This window comes from Pleuronectes platessa, chromosome 5, assembly GCF_947347685.1.
Source record: "Pleuronectes platessa chromosome 5, fPlePla1.1, whole genome shotgun sequence".
Taxonomy (NCBI): domain Eukaryota; kingdom Metazoa; phylum Chordata; class Actinopteri; order Pleuronectiformes; family Pleuronectidae; genus Pleuronectes; species Pleuronectes platessa.
This window is the reverse complement of record NC_070630.1, coordinates 14,407,696-14,425,865: the sequence shown is the minus strand read 5'-3', so window position 1 is coordinate 14,425,865 and position 18,170 is coordinate 14,407,696. Positions and strand designations below refer to the sequence as shown.

Here is an 18,170-nt window from a genome sequence, read left to right as displayed (position 1 = left end):
TGAAGCACATTTAAAGCATTGTAAGTCACATATAGTAGAGTAAATAGTGACATAGAGAGGAGATTTATATGTACAGAAATAAAGTCAAGAAAAAAGTGCTGATGCTTGAATCTCTACAGAGCGAGAGCAGTTTACGCACACAAGTAAATCTTTCAGCCACATAATACCATGAAAAACATCATCGTATATACTGTAATAAGGATATCTTTGATCATCGGCTTAATTTTCAGGTGCAACTAGAACTTTACTAATCATTGTGGAGTTTCACACATCTGATCACCAATCACACAGTAAGTTTAATTAGCTGACTTTATACTCCTGGTGCTATCCAGGAGTATAAATGCTTCCATCAAATATCTAGAGCTTGACCAAGTTCAGTACAATTTATGAACATGGAAGCAACTGGACAGGGAAACGGCCAAGGGCAACTGCCTACTCGAGGAAGAGGAGGAAGAAGAAGAGGAAGAGTTTGGTAAGTAAAGCAAACTCCAGCTTTGCTTTACTTTCTTACTGTATGTGTTGTTAGTGTAGGCTATACCTAATTTTAGTTTTCATGTGCTTATTGTTTGACAGTATATTGTGCTGTACACATTTTCTGTTACTGTAACCACGATGTATGGCAATTACTGTAACAATTTCCATGGCAATATGAGTGCAATAAAGTATTTTATGTGAAACCTTGAATTAATCCTTTTTCTGTTTGATACACATAGTATTCTGGAAAGAAAACATCTACTGCAACCATTCAGTGTCAAAGGACTGAGCCAAGATTGAAATGTGCACATGACGGATATTTATATGGTCCACTGCCATACTGACAAAACATCTAAACATTTTGACCTGTAGTGTTTACACAATGCCAAAGGGACTTTTCATTTTGGGGGCACTGACTATTTGTATGAGAAAAGGATTTAGTTTTGACTGATGAGTTGTCTGGTTTGGGAGAGATATGACCTTTTGAAGGTGATCTATGTAGTTGTGCTGAACCATATAGGCTATTTTGCCAATTGCACTTGGAGCTCTGAAAATTTAATTTCTGTTCGTGAAATGAGCCAAAGCAATGGAGAAAAACTGTAAAAAAAAAAAAGAAAAAAGACACAATATTTATACAGAGAAATAAGGTATAACATTTGAAGCATTGTAAGTCTGAAAAAAGTGCTGATGCTTGAATCGCAACATATAATACATCATAGGAATCATAGAAAGCTACAGAGCGAGAGCAGTTTACGCACACAAGTAGCTGGAAATCTCTCCTGCTCCACTCTCGCTCTAAATAGGCGAGAGCCCTTTACTCCCACCCTCTGCTGTTTTTGGTGATTTTCTATCGAACCGTAAAAAGAATAACACACCATTACCGACCGAGCCACACGTTTTGTATGTTTTGTGCGTGTACGACGAAAACTTCGGGAGGAGTAGCAGGACGGAATTTCATACGAAGGAAGAAGTCAAAGTATACAGAGTAGTAATATATATGGTAAATGAATTGTATGCATAGGCATACACAATAATGATAAAATGGAATGAAACTAATTAAATTTACCAACGATAGATAAATATATGACATTTCTGCTTTTAATTTCAGCGCTTGATGCCAGTGACGTAGCTTCCTCCCAAGCTTGGCCACTTCCTGTTTGGAGTCCGGGCAGTAGAAGGAGAAGAAGAAGAAGGAAGAGAGGAGGCTCCTCTCTCACATCAACACAAAGTGATGCTCGACAGATTCGTCATCTGCGACACTAACACTTAACCCATCCCCACGGAGTCTTTACACTGATCTCCAGTCTGTCAAGGGACCGACACATCAACTGTTACTCGGAGAGGTCGCTGTCCTCAGCAACAAGGTAAGAAACCGAAGCTAACGCGTTAGCTTGAAATGGCGCTAATGTGATGCGAAACCAAAAGGAACCAGAGATTTGGGGTTTTGCTAGATAACCTGACAGTCATTTAAACCACAGAGATGGTCAACCGTAGTTTATTAATACGTATAACAATAACGATATTGATTAATGTGGCGTCACAGTCTAAATTAACCTTAATATCAGTTTATATCAATGTCCTCGAGTACGAGCACCAGGCTCACATCTGCTGTCAACAAGGTTGATGATAAACTGGTGGCTGTAGCCTCCTTTTACTTCCCTCCATCATGAGACACTACACTGGTGTCATATGATGTGTTTTCCTTTTCTCCCTCCTCCTCAGCTGCATCAGTAATAACCATTTCCTGACTAGATCCTTGTTTTGTGTGTCAGGAGATTATCAGAACAGTTTGTTAAGATGGATCAGCAGATATGCAGCACAGAGCATCAGAATGAAACCGTCAGAACACCTATTGAGATCATTTCCCGACAAATGTTAAACTCTGTGTTGCTGTGATAATTCCTCAGAGCCAAATGAACGGAGCAGCATTCCCTTCCCCCACGGCAGAGATGGCGGAGATGAACCGTATCCAGTATGAGCTGGACTACACCGAGGGGATCAGCCAGAGGATGCGCATCCCTGAGATGCTCAAAGTGTCCAACGAGGACCCTAACTTTGGATCCCAAGAGGTCCCCCGCAGCGTCTTAATGCAAGTGCCAGAGAGAATCGTGATTTCAGGTCAGTTTGCTATCAAATGATGTGTGGTTCAAAGTCCTTTATTGCAAGCAATTCATTAGTGTCTGTCCCCTGGCTGTTATCTAGCTGTTATTAGGTTTAGTCACAGCCACTGGAAGATACTAGATAACCCTCTACCAGTGGCTCAGGACTTTGTCCATCCCGCTCCTAGAGGCACCTGACACACATAAGTATTATGAATCATATTTAAGACTTGAAATTACACAAAGACCCTCTAAAGGCTGCTTTCCAATCAGTTGTATCATTCTGCCAACTCCACTTTTACTCTTTTACTTCTACTTCCACCAGGAGAAAGTAGTGATTCCCAGTACTCCAGACCTAGAGATCTCGACCTTATCCAGTCAACACCACTTGAAGCCCTTTCCCTGAAGACACCACCCAGAGTCCTCACCCTCAATGAGCGACCCCTGGACTTCATGGAAGAGGAGCAGCGGGGAGCTCCGGACAATGAGGAGTTGGTGGGTTATAAAACATCAAATGATTTCTCTATTACAAAGAAGCATAGCCTGAATAAACCAGTTGTCAATTTTTGCATTTAGCTGCGGCCCCAAGGACGAGTGCGACGAGAACGCTCAGCCAGTGAGAACACCCCCGTCCGTCAGATCAGTCAGCCGATGAAAACTGATTCAGCGTGAGTATTGGCGTGGACATGGCACCATTACACCTGCGCTAGCTCCCTCTTATCTCCTTCATGCATGCACCAGCATGCTGCTTCTTTCTTTTGGTTTTGTGCTCTGTCCCTTTGTCTGTGGGACACAGCTGGTTGTTTGTTGTCACTAGTGTTGTAAGCTGCTTTGTTTTTCAGCTATTTTTTTAGCTTTGAGTGTCAATGCAGCTGATTTTGTCAATGACACTATTCCATTAACTCACAATTTAAAAGTAGTCTCCTCACTTTTCATTTCATAGTATTCACATTTGTAATTTTTCTAAATAACTACAAATTTTGGGCAAAAATGGTCAATTTAGCTATTTAATGTATAAACACATAAGACCACACTTCCATCTTTGAAAAACCGGAGAACATGAAAAGAAACATTTTCAAGACAGAAGCTGTTCAGATGTCAATCACACCTGGAATACTTTTGTTTATTTGAATGTTGTCGTACTCTTAGTCCTAGCTTTATTGTTTAGGTTGATACTTTAAAGATATCAGAGTGGGTCTTGGTTTTTGACATAATTATGAGTTATAGAATTCTGCTTTCCTTCAAACTTGAAATTTTTAGCTGCAGATTTCAAATTTGTTTGTCGCTGCCTTTAGCTCGTGTCCCCTGTTCCATTTCTGTTTTGTGTCAGCGTTGTATTTTGTGTTAGTAAAGCAGTTGTGGGCAGGTTGGATCTTTTGCTGATGTTGCAACATTGATTTTGGTTAATTTCCCTCAGTTGAGATGTTTACAAGTCAGTAAACAGTTTCTTAGGAAAGTTTCTTTTCCTTATTTCTCTTCCCCCCCTTCTTCCCTCCTTCCCTCCCCTCTTTCCTCTATTATTCCTCTTTTTCTTCCCTGTTTCCTCTGATTGGCTGCTCTTAATGGTGGTCACTGAGCAGTGCGACCCCGTCCCCCCCAGCCACTATCCACACTTGTCTCCCTCTCACCGTGACCGAGGAAGAGCACAACCTGTACAGCGCTAGCGGCGTATTATCTTTCCTCCAGTCTACCACACGTCGGGCCTACCAGCAGGTCCTGGAGGTCTTGGATGAGAACCCTCGCAGGTGACCTCCCAATAACCCGGTCATATTTTACTTTAAGGGGGGGTGGAATGGTCTTACCAGATATTAGAGGACAGTGCAGACATTTTCTTACTACAGACTCTTTAGCTCCCGATGTTTAGAGGATTTCACGTCGTGTTGCTGTTATGTAGCTTGGCACGTAATCCTTTTACAAGTTTGGGAGTGTTTGTCTAAAAGCCTCAGGCATAATATGATCACTTTCAACAATTTTCTAACTTTCAGTAACAGTATTAATACATCATCTATTACAGAATGATCTGTAGATGTTTCCTCGTCACCAGCTTGTTTCAGTTTGGCCAGGACCTTTGGAACTCTTTAATTTAGATTCGTCGTCCGAAATAACAAACAACAAACTGGTCCATTTAACGCAAAATGGCACAGCCCACGTTGCTTAAAGCTTTTAAAGTGCTCATGGGTCAGGATAAGTTAAAAAAAATGAAAACAGTGGAAAATAAACTAAGACAGTCTGCAGAACATAGGAGTTCATTTCCAAGCAAGGAGAACCTTAAAATGCTCACATACACATTCCTCTGAGTTTTGCAGCTCAATGAACTTTTGACTGTTTGCCCTCCTGAGGACTGGATGAGGTGAAAGCAGAAAGAAAACTCCTCTGCGATGTGTATTCACACCTTCTGGACCCTTCATATATATGATTTGCAAAATTACCAATATTAGCCCCGCATTTTGTAGGAGTATGATTTCTTCAAACTGGAAAGTGCTTTTAGAATTTTTGTAACCTTGAAAAGGATTACAAAACTAAAATTAGTCCATTGATTTCACACAACGTTTGCATGTACGCAAAAGACGAGGCAGGTTGTGTCTTTGTGTGTGCAGCACTGTACCATGGGTGTTTCTCTACCTCTCTTATTTTTCCCTCTCCCAATCCTGTCTTTCCCGACCTTTTCAGCAAACCATCTCTGCGAGGGGGGTCAGCTTCAGGCTCCAACCCCCTGCATGAAACCAGGTAACCTCACCTGGCATCTTCAATCTGTTCCCCTCTCATCTGCCTCATCTTACACTCTCATTTCAAGATATCAGATCAAACCCTGGTAGAAAAGCAGTCATGTGTAAATGTAAATCTTTTTTAGGAAATACACTCTGCTGCCAATGGTTGAATCATGTCAATTATTTCCCCAAGGCTTGCACTATCATCTTACGAGGCATCGCTGGACGCCGGGCCTGATGATATGACAGTGGTTGATGCAACAACACTTCGACGTCAGGTTAGTTCATTCGAAATTCATTGTCTCTGTGTGTGGGAGCTAAGCACCAAACCCATGTGATTGATTGTTTGTTCCTGATTGATCCTTAGCTCATCAAGTTAAACCGGAGACTCCAACATCTGGAAGAGGAGAACAAGGAGCGAGCGAAGCGGGAGATGATCGTGTACTCGGTCTCCGTAGCCTTCTGGCTCGTCAACACTTGGGTGTGGCTGCGACGTTAGAGCCGTTCTGTGTTTCTGAAATCACCTTGACAAGAGAACGTACATATCCTTATTCTATGTGTCAAACTTTAGCTGCCCGCTGCACTCCGGCCCTGTGCGTTGAAGACCTTGACGCGTGTTCAAGGCCTTGTTGGGCACAGGGCTGATCTCTTTTGATTTTTGTTTATTTAATACATGTACAGTTTTATTTTTTTACTCTTGGCTTGTTCTTGTCTTTTCTGTTTTCATGTGCTTTGTTTTGTATTAGAGATCTTATTTCTCAATGCTAAGCATGACTTGTTGTAAATAGTTGTTCATGTCACTCAGAGCTTTGGAGGGGAGTGATCCAGACCTACGGCGTAGTTTACCAAAATAAAGAAGTTGGGGGTTTAAAATGTTGAATATATTTAATGCGAGTGAGAGTCGTACGTGACTTGAACCTTAAATAAAGCCATATACATGATGTGCCGTCCTGTACTTTTATTGAAGCATGTGATGCACATAATTATGATTCTGCAACTTTGTGTCTCTCTGATTCGCAGGTTGTTATCTGAAGTGTAACCTCCTCTTTAATGTTTTTTCTTTGTTGAGTCTGATCAATACATCCATTGGACGGTAATATTGGCTGATATGAGCCTTTCACAGGGTTATTGGTATCTGCTTTTATGAAAACCTCTTTTGAACCAGAAAGGCACTAGGGCATACCTCAGCCACCACATTTAGCTTCACTTGCTCCAGCTTTTCATTTGGATCTGCGCCAAATTCTACACATTGATAAACATGCCCGATTTCTTTTCATCGTGATTAATAAATTATTCAAATCAATGGAAAGGCTGACAAAGAAAGATAAGACGGGCGCGAGCGCTGACAGACAGCGAGGCCCTATTGAAATTGTAAGGATTATTATTGTTATTTTTAAGGCAAATGAATTGGCTTTTTGAGGGCTTTATCATGCTCACATTTCCCCCAAAATTTGCAAAGAATTAGCAAGTGATGTAAAATTTACTTTTCATTTATTTTCTGTTATCTTATTTTTTTTAATTTATTTGATTTAATTTTTTACCTCCTGAGCAGAAGGACTGATTTGGATTACCTGTTGATCAACATGAGAAACTAAGCACAGGAAGAAGATGGACACATTTTTGTGTGTGTGTCTGTGTCATTCTGTGCTGCTTTTGATACACATTTAAGTATTTTCTACTTTACTACATATATTCTTATTTACTTTTACTTCAAGTATTTTAAGTTCTAAATATTTGTTTTAAATATTATGCAGTTGTTAATAAGTTTATGGTTAAATTACACATTTGATTACAAATTTCGTTTTTCTTTAGATGCACTGACAACTGACAGGAAGTTATTTAGCTATTGTATATATGTTCGTTCACAAGCTAGTTATTTATTAACATTTGTGTTGCCTTACTAAGCTATAATTTGCCCCTCCAAAGTAAAACACAAAAACGCTGAGCAGATTAAGAACATTTTATTCTGTTGTCTCACAGTTTTACAGTGAGATTGTTTCATTACAAACTTGAAAGTATCAGTCGAGCTCCTCAATCAGGCAGCGTGGTGGAAAGGGGACTTGGTTTGTCTCTGACTTCCCCACCGGCTCAAATATCAGTGGCTCGGGGGCATCTTGATCCCCCGGATACCACAGAGATGAAGAATCTTCAGAGACTTCAGTGAATGTTGAACTTGTGTCTGGACTCATGGTGGTGATGCTCTCGCTCTGGTTTCCACTCGGCTCATCCTCATCGCTGCTTCCTGATATGACCTCTATCATGGGTTTGAACAGCTGCTGTGAGGAGAACGTTGCAGTGAAGTCTGCATCGTCCACGTCCTCCAGATCGGGCAGGTCCTCTATGTGTAGTGAGCGATGCAGTGGGAGGAGGATGGTTTCTAGCTGCTCTTCATCATGAAGCTCTGTAACCAACGGACCTGGACCATGTGGAGGTGCTACCTCCTCTGCTTCAGGAGGAGCTGCCCTGACCAGAGGAGGCTGCTCCTTCTCTCCGTTCTCTGTCATGTTTGTCTGCTGTGTGGCATGTGACTGATTTTGTTGCTGTTTGTGATCATCTGCTTTCTCTGTCTCCAACATAATCTCTGCAGCACCGTCTTGCTCTTCTTTCTCCTCTCTCAGCGGCTGATTCATGTTTGATTTGTACTGATCACCTTTCTCTAGTTGCTCCCTTTCCAACCCTTCACTTGTCTGATCTGCCTCTACAAGCTCACCCTCTGGTTTTTGTGTGTGTGTTGCTTGACTTTGCAAGAACTCCTCATGTGCATCCAGGCTGTTCTGCACAAAGGCCTCGATCTTCACTTGAGATGAAGTCCAAATCTGGGGGTCGTTTTCCTCAGAAGGAGAAGTGGAAACCTCAGTCTCCCCTGAAATGAACAAGACAGACACTTAATCATCTTGATCCACATTCACACAATATCTAGAAAATGTGAGATGTTTGTTCACCTTTCTCCTGCAGCTCTCGCAGCCGCTGCCTCTCCCGAGCTTTCTCCCGAATCATCGCTATGCCATCCAAGCTGTCCTGAATCTTCCTCCTCTCACGTGTTTCCCATAGCTCCCTCTCTTTGCGCTCCTCGTCCAGCCCTCCCGCCACCCATGCCACTGCACATGCCCTGTCCTTGGGAAACACTGGACGATCATCAAGATAGGTGAGCTGCTTGAGGCGCACGATCACCATCTTCCTGTAGTTTGGGATTTTCCTCACCACCTCGTTCCCCATCAGATTCAACACTCGAAGCTCGGGCATGGCCTCGAGCACGTGGAGGATCTCTGGGTCATTCAACAGGTTGTGAGACAGATCCAACACACTGATCGCCAAACACTGACTCAGGTGCTCCACGTCCAACACGGTCTCCAGCTTGTTGTGGGCGATCTGCAGAGTGGTGAGGCCTCGGAGGCCGGAGATGTTCTCTATTTTCTGGATGTAGTTGTTCGAGACGTTCAAGGTACAGAGTTTCTTCAGGTTCTCAAGGTTCTCCAGCTTGAATAAGAGGTTCTGCTGGAGAAACAGGCAGCGCAGATCAGTCTGGGAGTCCAGGTTCTTGATGTGCCGGAGGCCGTTGCTCTCCAGCCAGAGACACTTGAGTCCTGTGTACTCCTCCAGGTTCTCGATGGCCGAGAAGCCTTTGAAATGCAGATACAGTGTGTCATTGAGTTGAGGCGTAGAGTAAAGTTTGTTCTGCTTGCAGTGATCCTTCAGGAACTTCTTAGTCATCCGCGGCCATGAATGTTTAGGTTCATTTTCCTTGTTCTCTTGACCTCCATCCTCCATCATGGAATCAACTCCTTTCTCAGCAGGAGATAGTTCAGGATCCTCTCCCTCCGTTTGAGCTGCATCTTTATCTCCCGTCATTGTTTTTTAATTCAGCAAAAGAAACTGAAGTAATCTCTACTTTGTATTCATGTCAGTTTGTAAGTTGTCTATAAAATGAACTCCACCGATCATCCGCTCGTGCAGCTTAAGTTTGTGTTTGTTTCCATGGTGACGCTAGGACCGGTACATCTGACAGGCCGGATGTTGTTCTTCGTTGCCCATCGGACACTTTTAGCCGTTGCACTCCGCTCTCAGTCAGCCGGCATGGAGTCCGGGCTCACCATAGATACCTATGGGGCTCACACTGCGTTGTGTTGCGCTGACATCAGGGACTCACTGTCAGTGTGTTTGCAGAAACGTGTCGTTAACATAGGTCCGTTTTCTTGTCGAGTTTGACCGTTATATCGATCAGACGATAATATTGGCTGATATGAGCCTCTTCATGCAGTTATTTATAATAAAGTTATGGTTAATAAAATGTCTTTATTATAAGATTTGATAACAATGTTTTTTTTCTCTAGATGCACTGACAACTGACAGGAAGTTATTTGTAGCTGTTGTATATGTGCTCGTTCACAATCTAGTTATAAACATTTGTGCTGCTTTACTGTGGGTATAAAGCTATAATTTGCCCCTCCAAAGTAAAACACAATAACACTGACCAGGTATGAGAACATTTTATTCTGTTGTCTCACAGTTTCACAGTGAAATTATTTAATTTCAAACTTGAAAGTATCAGTCGAGCTCCTCAATCAGGCAGCGTGGTGGAAAGGGGACTTGGTTTGTCTCTGACTTCCCCACCGGCTCAAATATCAGTGGATCAAGGGCATCTTGATCCCCCGGATACCACAGAGATGAAGAATCTTCAGAGACTTCAGTGAATGTTGAACTTGTGTCTGGACTCATGGTGGTGATGCTCTCGCTCTGGTTTCCGCTCGGCTCATCCTCATCGCTGCTTCCTGATATGACCTCTATCATGGGTTTGAACAGCTGCTGTGAGGAGAAGGTTGCGGTGAAGTCTGCATCGTCCACGTCCTCCAGATCGGGCAGGTCCTCTATGTGTAGTGAGCGATGCAGTGGGAGGAGGATGGTTTCTAGCTGCTCTTCATCATGAAGCTCTGTAACCAACGGACCTGGACCATGTGGAGGTGCTACCTCCTCTGCTTCAGGAGGAGCTGCCCTAACCAGAGGAGGCTGCTCCTTCTCTCTGTTCTCTGTCATGTTTGTCTGCTGTGTGGCATGTGACTGATTTTGTTGCTGTTTGTGATCATCTGCTTTCTCTGTCTCCAACACAATCTCGGCAGCACCGTCTTGCTCTTCTTTCTCCTCTCTCAGCGGCTGATTCATGTTTGATTTGTACTGATCACCTTTCTCTAGTTGCTCCCTTTCCAACCCTTCACTTGTCTGATCTGCCTCTACAAGCTCACTCTCTGGTTTTTGTGTGTGTGTTGCTTGACTTTGCAAGAACTCCTCATGTGCATCCAGGCTGTTCTGCACAAAGGCCTCGATCTTCACTTGAGATGAAGTCCAAATCTGGGGGTCGTTTTCCTCAGAAGTGGAAACCTCAGTCTCCCCTGAAATGAAACAAGACAGACACTTTTAATCATCTTGATCCACATTCACACAATATCTGGAAAATGTGAGATGTTTGTTTACCTTTCTCCTGCAGCTCTCGCAGCCGCTGCCTCTCCTGAGCTTTCTCCCGAATCATCGCTATGCCATCCAAGCTGTCCTGAATCTTCCTCCTCTCACGTGTTTCCCATAGCTCCCTCTCTTTGCGCTCCCCGTCCAGCCCTCCCGCCACCCATGCCACTGCACATGCCCTGTCCTTGGGAAACACTGGACGATCATCAAGATAGGTGAGCTGCTTCAGGCGGATGATCACAATCTTCCTGTAGTTTGGGATTTTCCTCACCACCTCGTTCCCCATCAGATTCAACACTCGAAGCTCGGGCATGGCCTCGAGGACGTGGAGGATCTCTGGGTCATTCAACAGGTTGTGAGACAGATCCAACACACTGATCGCCAAACACTGACTCAGGTGCTCCACGTCCAACACGGTCTCCAGCTTGTTGTGAGCGATGTGCAGGGTGGTGAGGCCTCGGAGGCCGGAGATGTTCTCTATTTTCTGGATGTAGTTGTTCGAGACGTTCAAGGCGCCGAGTTTCTTCAGGTGCTCGAGGTTCTCCAGCTTGTACAGGAGGTTCTGCTGGAGAAACAGGCAGCGCAGATCAGTCTGGGCGTCCAGGTTCTTGATGTGCCGGAGGCCGTTGCTCTCCAGCCAGAGACACTTGAGTCCTGTGTACTCCTCCAGGTTCTCGATGGCCGAGAAGCCTTTGAAATGCAGATACAGTGTGTCATTGAGTTGAGGCGTAGAGTAAAGTTTGTTCTGCTTGCAGTGATCCTTCAGGAACTTCTTAGTCATCCGCGGCCAAGACAGTATTTGTTCACGTTCTTTGTTCTCTTGACCTCCATCCTCCATCATGGGATCAACTCCTTTCTTAGCAAAAGTTGGTTCAGGATTTCCCCCGTCCATTTCATCTGCCTCTTTCAGTGAGACAAAGCTCAAATCATGGCAGCAGAAGCTTCTAGAGGCCCTTCCGGTGTCAACAGAAAAACAGAAACCGCCACTGATATGTTAAGGGAGCTGCCTTTGCTGCCAAACTGTTAAGGGGCTGCTGCCTTTGATGTCACGACAGTATTTACTGACTAATTGCAAACAAACCATTTACAGTTTTACTATCATAAGTTGACTTTGGCCCAAATTATTTCCTTTTGATGGGATCTTTAGGCATTCTCCAAGGACTCATATAGACTAAAATCCATAAGAACATATGAAATAGACTTATTGTTAGTCCTTCAATTTCTAAATATTTTGTATGGGTTATGAACGTATATGGTGTAAAAGCATCAGTGCATATACCAGACAAATGACAAACAAAGCTGCACAAAACAAGCAGCTACTGACCTACTACTTTTTAACCAAGTTTTATTCTCATGTCTTCAGTATTTATATGAATTGAGTTAACTAACAATGACTCCATGGACAGCAATATTGATCCAGGTTGGCTTGTCCTGTTAAAATAAAGTGCAATGTACTGATATTGAATCAAACTGTTATTTATAATTTCCTGGCGAACCAGTTATTTCAAGTACAACTTGAAAAACTAAAATAATGTTAAGCTTTTGATGACAGACAGACATTCAAAATGTGTAAATAATCACCTGTATTTTGTTATGTTTGAGTCATTTGTACAAATGGAGATCAAAGTGACTAAATTAGAGTACTAAATTATAGCATTGTCTATTTTAATGACATTGTGTCAGTGATGGTAAATGTTAATAATGGAACCTTAGAGGGCTACAGAGCTGCAACAACAGGGACAAACAGCAGGTTTAACATGTGTCACTGATAGCAAAGGTATTGTAGTAAAGACTGGGTTAAAGTTACTTTAATATTAAAAAATCTTTGAAGTTCACGAGGCACGGACATTATTTGCCTAATGATACATTAATAACAGCATCTCACCATCATCATTTCAAACAGAGCAGAAAAGTCACGGCAAATTTGAGTCTTTTATGTAACTCATTGAAAAAAAAGCAGTGTTTCAGTCATTAAGCCTCATGTTCCACTGACATAAATATACATATGGAAATACCAGTACAGAGGCTAAAGCAGTGAAGTGTCCACTTGTCACATGTTGTACATTGTTGCAGTGCAAATTAATAATGGTGTCCCTCAAAAAATGTTGACTTGTAATTTAGTCTACAGGTATCCAACAGTAATATCACTTAATTTTTAAACGCAATCCAAAAAACACAATTACTAATCAATATGAGGACACACAATACTTAAGAGGAAAAAAAAATCACATCTTTACCTTGTTCTCCTTAATCTTTAAAGAAACCTAGTGTGGGTAGCCAAAGCGGTCATCTATATTATGTGTTGACTAGTAAACTTATTTTTCCATGGAGACTGGATTTCTTGTTATTTGTTACCTGTGTCACTGTGAGGAGTCTGAAGTCTGACATAGGCTGAGAATCCTTTAAATTATCAGTTGACAAAAATGACCAACTGATAATTTTATGGATTTGATTAGGCATTTTATGGATCAATAAAATGCCTAATCTAGTTTTATTATTCAAATTTTTCTGGAAAAAAAACAATTTATCTTGCTATTTAGTACAGAACATTTGTATTTTTGTATTCGGCTGTATTGAAATTAGGGATGCACCGATTTATCGGCCGAACATCGGTAGCGGCCGATATTCGCCTCGTTTACTGATATCGGCTTATCGGTAATAAACTTGACTTTCACCGATATCATTGGCCGATGTTCATGTTTGTGGTAAATCGCTGGGCACGTGCCGCAGCTGGGGGAGCAGTCGCTCCGTTGCCCTCCTCTCCGCGCCGCCGGAGGCTCAGTGTGCGGCACCGGGAGGTCCTCATCCGGTGGCGCCTCACGGCGTCACTGGTGCGGGGGCTTTCTTTCTCTTGGACCGAGGGGCGGTGTCCATCGCCGGCGCGGAAAGCGGGCCGTTGGAGGGGACCGGGTACGCTGTCAGCGGCGGCCACTCTGGACACGTGTCGGGCCCTTCTCGCGGATCACCTCAGCTACGGCGACCGCTGGGGGAACCCTCTGTTCGCTCGGGGGGGGGGGGCACCCTGCGGTGCGCCTCGGCTGGCGCCTAGCAGCTGACTGAGAACTGGTGCGGACCAGGGGAATCCGACTGTTTAATTAAAACAAGCATCGCGAAGGGCCACGGTGGGTGTTGACGCGATGTGATTTCTGCTCGACACTAAAAACAGGTAAAACTGAGGAGGGCTTGTTAAGTTATCTTGACTCACGCAGTGTAACTTGGTGTAAAAAGTATGAGCGTAGCGTCTGTTTAAGTACTTTATTCTCATGTGCACCGGCTCTATTCATCAGTCTCATGCACAGGTAACAAGGGAACTGACAACATACGTCATACACACAGAAGCCGTAACACATCTAATAAACGGGCAATACTGCTACCGTAAATCAATGAGAAGAGCGTTCTCTATAATGATACTTTAACAGGGCTGTTTTAGACAAGGTAAAAAAGTGCTGTTTTAAATGATCCTTGTGGTATTTTGACCAAAATATGTTACAGACATTTCATTAAGATCCCAAGGAACCATTTCAACTTGCGGTAAAATGGGTATAATATGTCTCTGTTAAATAAAGTTTAGTTAAATCAAAGATTGTTTCATAAATCTGATTCAATCTGTGCTCATTAAAAGATAAGAGTGATGAAGGGCTGAATTTTTTTTAAATAGTGCTTTTAAATAATGATTTAATTATTTTTCTGGCACAAAAGGGTGAATGAATAACAACAAAAAGAAAATAAACAAATATCGGTATCGGCTATCGGCCAGATTGTTATTTTAAATATCGGTATCGGTATCGGCCAAGAATTTCCATATCGGTGCATCCCTAATTAAAATACAATACATACGAGCACAGAAAGTAGAAAAGAATAAAACATAAGTGAAGGGATGACACCATAACTCTAATAACAAATAAGTAAACGTTCACAAACTAGTCCAGATCTTCCTGAATAAGGCACAAACTTATCTAATGAAGTTATCTGTACTTTGTATTCATTTCATTTTGTTTGTCTATAAGATAAACTTCACCGATCCTCCGCTCGTGCAGCTAACGCTTATGTCAGTTTCCATGGTGACGCTAGAACCGGTACGTCTGACAGGCCGGATGTTGTTCCTCGTTGCCCATCGGACAGTTTGAGCCGTTGCACGCCGCCGTCAGGGAACAGACATGGCGTCGGGGTTCATACTGAGTCGTGGTGCGCTGACATTAGCGACTCAGTGTCAGCGTGTTTGCAGAAGCGTGTCGCTGACACAGGTCCGAGAGAAGAAGCGATGGATGAAGGCCTACACGTATCTCATGGCGAAGAAGCTGAAGCTGGAGGGGCCGCCGCCGCCGAAGCCACGGTAACAATCACCCGAGAGTTCACCAGAGAGCGTTTCAAGGCCATTCGTGGATTTGACATGTGTCCGGGTGTGTTTGTTTACAGGATCGATCTGCACAACATTATAGTTGCATTACACACGTTTTTTCTCTGCAGACTTGTTCAGCAGCACGTGAGTTATTACTACGTCCACTGCTTTGATTGTGAAGCCAGGGGCGTAGTTAGCAATCATGGCGCCTTCACTCATGGGGAGGAAAAAAAACTGGGGCCCCCCTCTGCCCCTCAATTTTTTATTGAAGAGCTTTGCATCGATAACATTTCAGTCATAAAATTGTATGTTTTCCTTATTTCTTAAAATATATATAAATCATTGAGACCTGTCCATATCTGTTTTCTAATAAAAATGGCCAGTAGGAGCCTTTTACAGATATATCGGTGTCGGCATTAGTGATTGGCTGTATGCTCTGATATCGAAACTTTTATTTGAGTCTAAACAAGGGATGGTAACTGCAGCCACAGATTTTTCTGTTGCACCATTTGAGCCAACCCCTGCTGGAATCATGGCACCTTTAGATAGGTTTGGGGGGGAGGGGGGAGGGAATCCAGGTCCCCCCTCTAGCCAGCAATTTTGTCTTGAATAGTTTTGAGTTGATAATTCCTCAAAACAATTTTTTGTTTCTTTATTTGCTTATTTATATATTTACTTTTCGCCAAAGTTTTTGCCCAACCAACTTATTGATTGGCTGATGGAATTGGCTTATATTTGCATTTCATAAGGATATAATTGTAATAATGTGTACTAAAAAGTTAAGTTCTATTCGGTTGTATTTGTGTTGTTAGTTTTTTTAATAAGATGAAACTGTAAAATATCAAACCTTCTTTGTAAGGGTTTGATGATGGCGTCATCGGAAACATTAAACCAACTTTTTAAATATTTATTGGCCATTCTTCACAAGTATGTAATATCCAGTTAAGACACCTTGTGCAGAAGAAGACCGTTGACTCCATGTCTGACTTTCTTTCAGCTCCCAACAGCCTCTGTGGGATTACCATGCCGAGGTTCAGGCTTTCAGCACCCGCCTCCATGAGAACTTCTCCCAGGAGCTACTGAAGACGGCATTCGTCAACCCATGTTACTTGCAGGCGGAGCAAGAGAGGAGACGGGGGCTGGGCGTGGACTCAGAGACCATCGCTCTGGTTCTGAGAGATAACATTCAGCTGAGTGCGAAGGGGGTGAGCTTCACCCAGAGCCTTCTGACAGACTGGTGCAGGGCCAGCTTCCCGAGCCTGCCGAGCGAGGGGGTGGAGAGCATCGTCGGGCACCTCACCAGTTCAACGGTTGTGACCTATGTCGCTAGAAATCTCGGCATTGAAGAGTTAACCATGAGCGCAGAATTCCCTGTTCCCGATGACGTGCTCCATTCGACGTTCATGGCCGTGATCGGTGCCCTGCAGGAGAGCAGTGGGGCCGAGCGAGCAGGATTCTTCCTCAGGGTAAGAGGCTTGGTGTACAGGGTCACAAACAGTCCACCGTGAAAACATTTGTCTTCTTGAACTCGCTCACCTTTTACCTTCTTTCCAATCTGTAGGATTTCATGGTGACTCAGCTGATAGGAAAGGACCTGTTTGATATGTGGAAGGTGGTTGACCCGATGGGACTATTGATGGAGGAGCTTACAAAGAGGAATGTAGCTTTGCCAGAGCCTCGCCTCATCAGGTCTGCTGGAGCCAGCACTGTCCTGCCACTGTACTTTGTCGGCTTGTACAGGTATGTATGCTGCTGTGTAGGCCGTTACCCAAAGTATATTAGTAAATACAGTTTTTGAATAGAACATGTTGGTAGTTAGAGCTGGCGTTTTAAAATTAAGTTGCATTACAAATTGCGCTTTTGAGGTTTATTATCTGCTGATGTTGCTGATGTTGTTTGTTTCTGCTCACCTGTGTATTTCAGCGATAAGAAGCTTCTGGCTCAGGGCCCAGGAGAGACGCTTGCAGCAGCAGAAGAGGAAGCAGCTCGAGTGGCCCTCCGAAAACTGTACGGCTACAGCGAGAACCGCAGACCCTTCGACTTCTCGCCACAGCAGCAGCATCAGCAGCCGTTAATTGAGTCAGTCAGCAGCAATTAATGAAGTCACAGCTGTTGCCGGAATTCATGTAAAAGGATAAAGTCACGCAGAAAAAGTGGCTTGAATCTAATTCAGAAATCATTTGAGATTCAGTACGTCTTGTTTGAGGAATCCGGACCTTTTGTGGATTCTGAGGAAGAAACAACTGAAACAAGGTTGGCATGTAACTTGGTAATCATCAGTCCAAGGGCGCACCACGATGATTCTGTTGGATATTTCCATTTCAGTTCCTCCAGAGAGAAAAACAAATGTCCAAAAAGGTGTGACTATGCTGGCTGATCTCAATGAACTGCACAGTAGTCTGAGCATTCTTGAATTCATTGTACAACATAATCAAAACTTTACTCCACCGCCCTGGTTAGTAACTATTGGTTCAGCTGTCCATCACATAAAGGCCTGATATCTGCTTGCCCTTGTAAATAATACAATTGCCATGGGTTTATTTGGTATTCTGTTATAATATGTTGCTCAATAAAAAGTATCTATACATCAGAAACAATTGTATATGTTTGGATTTTAATTATTTTTCTATACATTATTATAAATTGTGTTATATTTTTTTCAAATCATAATTATTCTCTTACAGGGAAATGAATGTGGGAACATACTGAAGATATCTACATGTGTTTTAAGCAGAAGTTATCTGTTTACATTTTCACTAACCTTAAAACAGGGTTAGGGTTAGCTAACCATTCTAACCATTTTAGATATTACTAAATAAAAAATGCTGATACACACCAAACCCCAGAGCACCCCACCCATCCCAATGACCGTGACAATCCGCACGGTGGCGCTGGTGAGCTGAAGACGAGCGGTGGACTGTCAGAACAACCAAAGAGGATTCCACTTTTTGGAAAGAAGATGGTTCACGCCCATTTCTGCTCTTTAACGCACGACTCCACGTACAAAACGCCTCATGCGGTCTCTGTTCGTTTACATATACTGCAGTAATCGAGAATTACAGTTAAAGTAACGTACGATATTAGCAATTGCATGAA

The 18,170-nt window shown here is 43.0% G+C and overlaps 4 protein-coding genes across 6 annotated transcripts; 2 read left to right on the top strand and 2 right to left on the bottom strand.

Moving 5' to 3' along the window:
- The first annotated feature begins 1,626 nt into the window (after positions 1-1,626).
- mffa (mitochondrial fission factor a) lies at positions 1,627-6,222 on the top strand. 3 transcript variants are annotated; one of them, XM_053423449.1, is made up of 8 exons: positions 1,627-1,838; positions 2,382-2,592; positions 2,899-3,068; positions 3,150-3,241; positions 4,154-4,318; positions 5,244-5,300; positions 5,475-5,559; positions 5,649-6,222. In XM_053423449.1, exons 2-8 carry the CDS (start codon positions 2,388-2,390, stop codon positions 5,778-5,780), a joined length of 906 nt encoding a protein of 301 aa, XP_053279424.1. In that variant the 5' UTR covers positions 1,627-1,838; positions 2,382-2,387; the 3' UTR covers positions 5,781-6,222. The 3 variants fall into 3 exon arrangements, with proteins under 3 accessions (XP_053279424.1, XP_053279425.1, XP_053279426.1); XM_053423450.1 differs by lacking the exon at positions 4,154-4,318; XM_053423451.1 differs by lacking the exons at positions 4,154-4,318; positions 5,244-5,300.
- A 1,077-nt stretch (positions 6,223-7,299) lies between these two features.
- On the bottom strand, positions 7,300-9,130 carry LOC128439718 (dynein axonemal assembly factor 1-like). The gene is made up of 2 exons (XM_053422108.1): positions 8,224-9,130; positions 7,300-8,144 (listed from the first exon to the last, which is right to left on the bottom strand). Exons 1-2 carry the CDS (start codon positions 9,128-9,130, stop codon positions 7,300-7,302), a joined length of 1,752 nt encoding a protein of 583 aa, XP_053278083.1.
- Positions 9,131-9,826: 696 nt separating this feature from the next.
- On the bottom strand, positions 9,827-12,626 carry LOC128439717 (dynein axonemal assembly factor 1). Its single transcript, XM_053422107.1, has 4 exons — positions 12,621-12,626; positions 12,444-12,460; positions 10,748-11,688; positions 9,827-10,665 (listed from the first exon to the last, which is right to left on the bottom strand). The coding sequence occupies exons 1-4, from the start codon at positions 12,624-12,626 to the stop codon at positions 9,827-9,829; spliced, it is 1,803 nt and encodes a 600-aa protein (XP_053278082.1).
- Positions 12,627-14,873: 2,247 nt separating this feature from the next.
- mrpl44 (mitochondrial ribosomal protein L44) lies at positions 14,874-17,671 on the top strand. Its single transcript, XM_053422631.1, has 4 exons — positions 14,874-15,068; positions 16,072-16,540; positions 16,636-16,814; positions 16,998-17,671. Exons 1-4 carry the CDS (start codon positions 14,893-14,895, stop codon positions 17,170-17,172), a joined length of 999 nt encoding a protein of 332 aa, XP_053278606.1. The 5' UTR covers positions 14,874-14,892; the 3' UTR covers positions 17,173-17,671.
- The last annotated feature ends 499 nt before the right edge of the window (positions 17,672-18,170 follow it).

What these genes read in the sequence shown, in the direction of transcription:
- mffa (XM_053423449.1), top strand. Translation starts at nt 2,388, where the DNA reads ATGAACGGAGCAGCATTCCCTTCCCCCACGGCAGAGATGGCGGAGATG. An exon ending in CCGATGAAAACTGATTCAGC is followed by an intron (nt 3,242 to 4,153) that starts GTGAGTATTGGC and finishes GTCACTGAGCAG; the next exon opens with TGCGACCCCGTCCCCCCCAG. An exon ending in TTGGATGAGAACCCTCGCAG is followed by an intron (nt 4,319 to 5,243) that starts GTGACCTCCCAA and finishes CGACCTTTTCAG; the next exon opens with CAAACCATCTCTGCGAGGGG.
- LOC128439718 (XM_053422108.1), bottom strand. Translation starts at nt 9,130, where the DNA reads ATGACGGGAGATAAAGATGCAGCTCAAACGGAGGGAGAGGATCCTGAA. An exon ending in GCGAGAGCTGCAGGAGAAAG is followed by an intron (nt 8,145 to 8,223) that starts GTGAACAAACAT and finishes TGTTCATTTCAG; the next exon opens with GGGAGACTGAGGTTTCCACT.
- LOC128439717 (XM_053422107.1), bottom strand. An exon ending in GCGAGAGCTGCAGGAGAAAG is followed by an intron (nt 10,666 to 10,747) that starts GTAAACAAACAT and finishes GTTTCATTTCAG; the next exon opens with GGGAGACTGAGGTTTCCACT.
- mrpl44 (XM_053422631.1), top strand. Translation starts at nt 14,893, where the DNA reads ATGGCGTCGGGGTTCATACTGAGTCGTGGTGCGCTGACATTAGCGACT. An exon ending in CCGCCGCCGCCGAAGCCACG is followed by an intron (nt 15,069 to 16,071) that starts GTAACAATCACC and finishes ACTTTCTTTCAG; the next exon opens with CTCCCAACAGCCTCTGTGGG. An exon ending in GAGCAGGATTCTTCCTCAGG is followed by an intron (nt 16,541 to 16,635) that starts GTAAGAGGCTTG and finishes TCCAATCTGTAG; the next exon opens with GATTTCATGGTGACTCAGCT.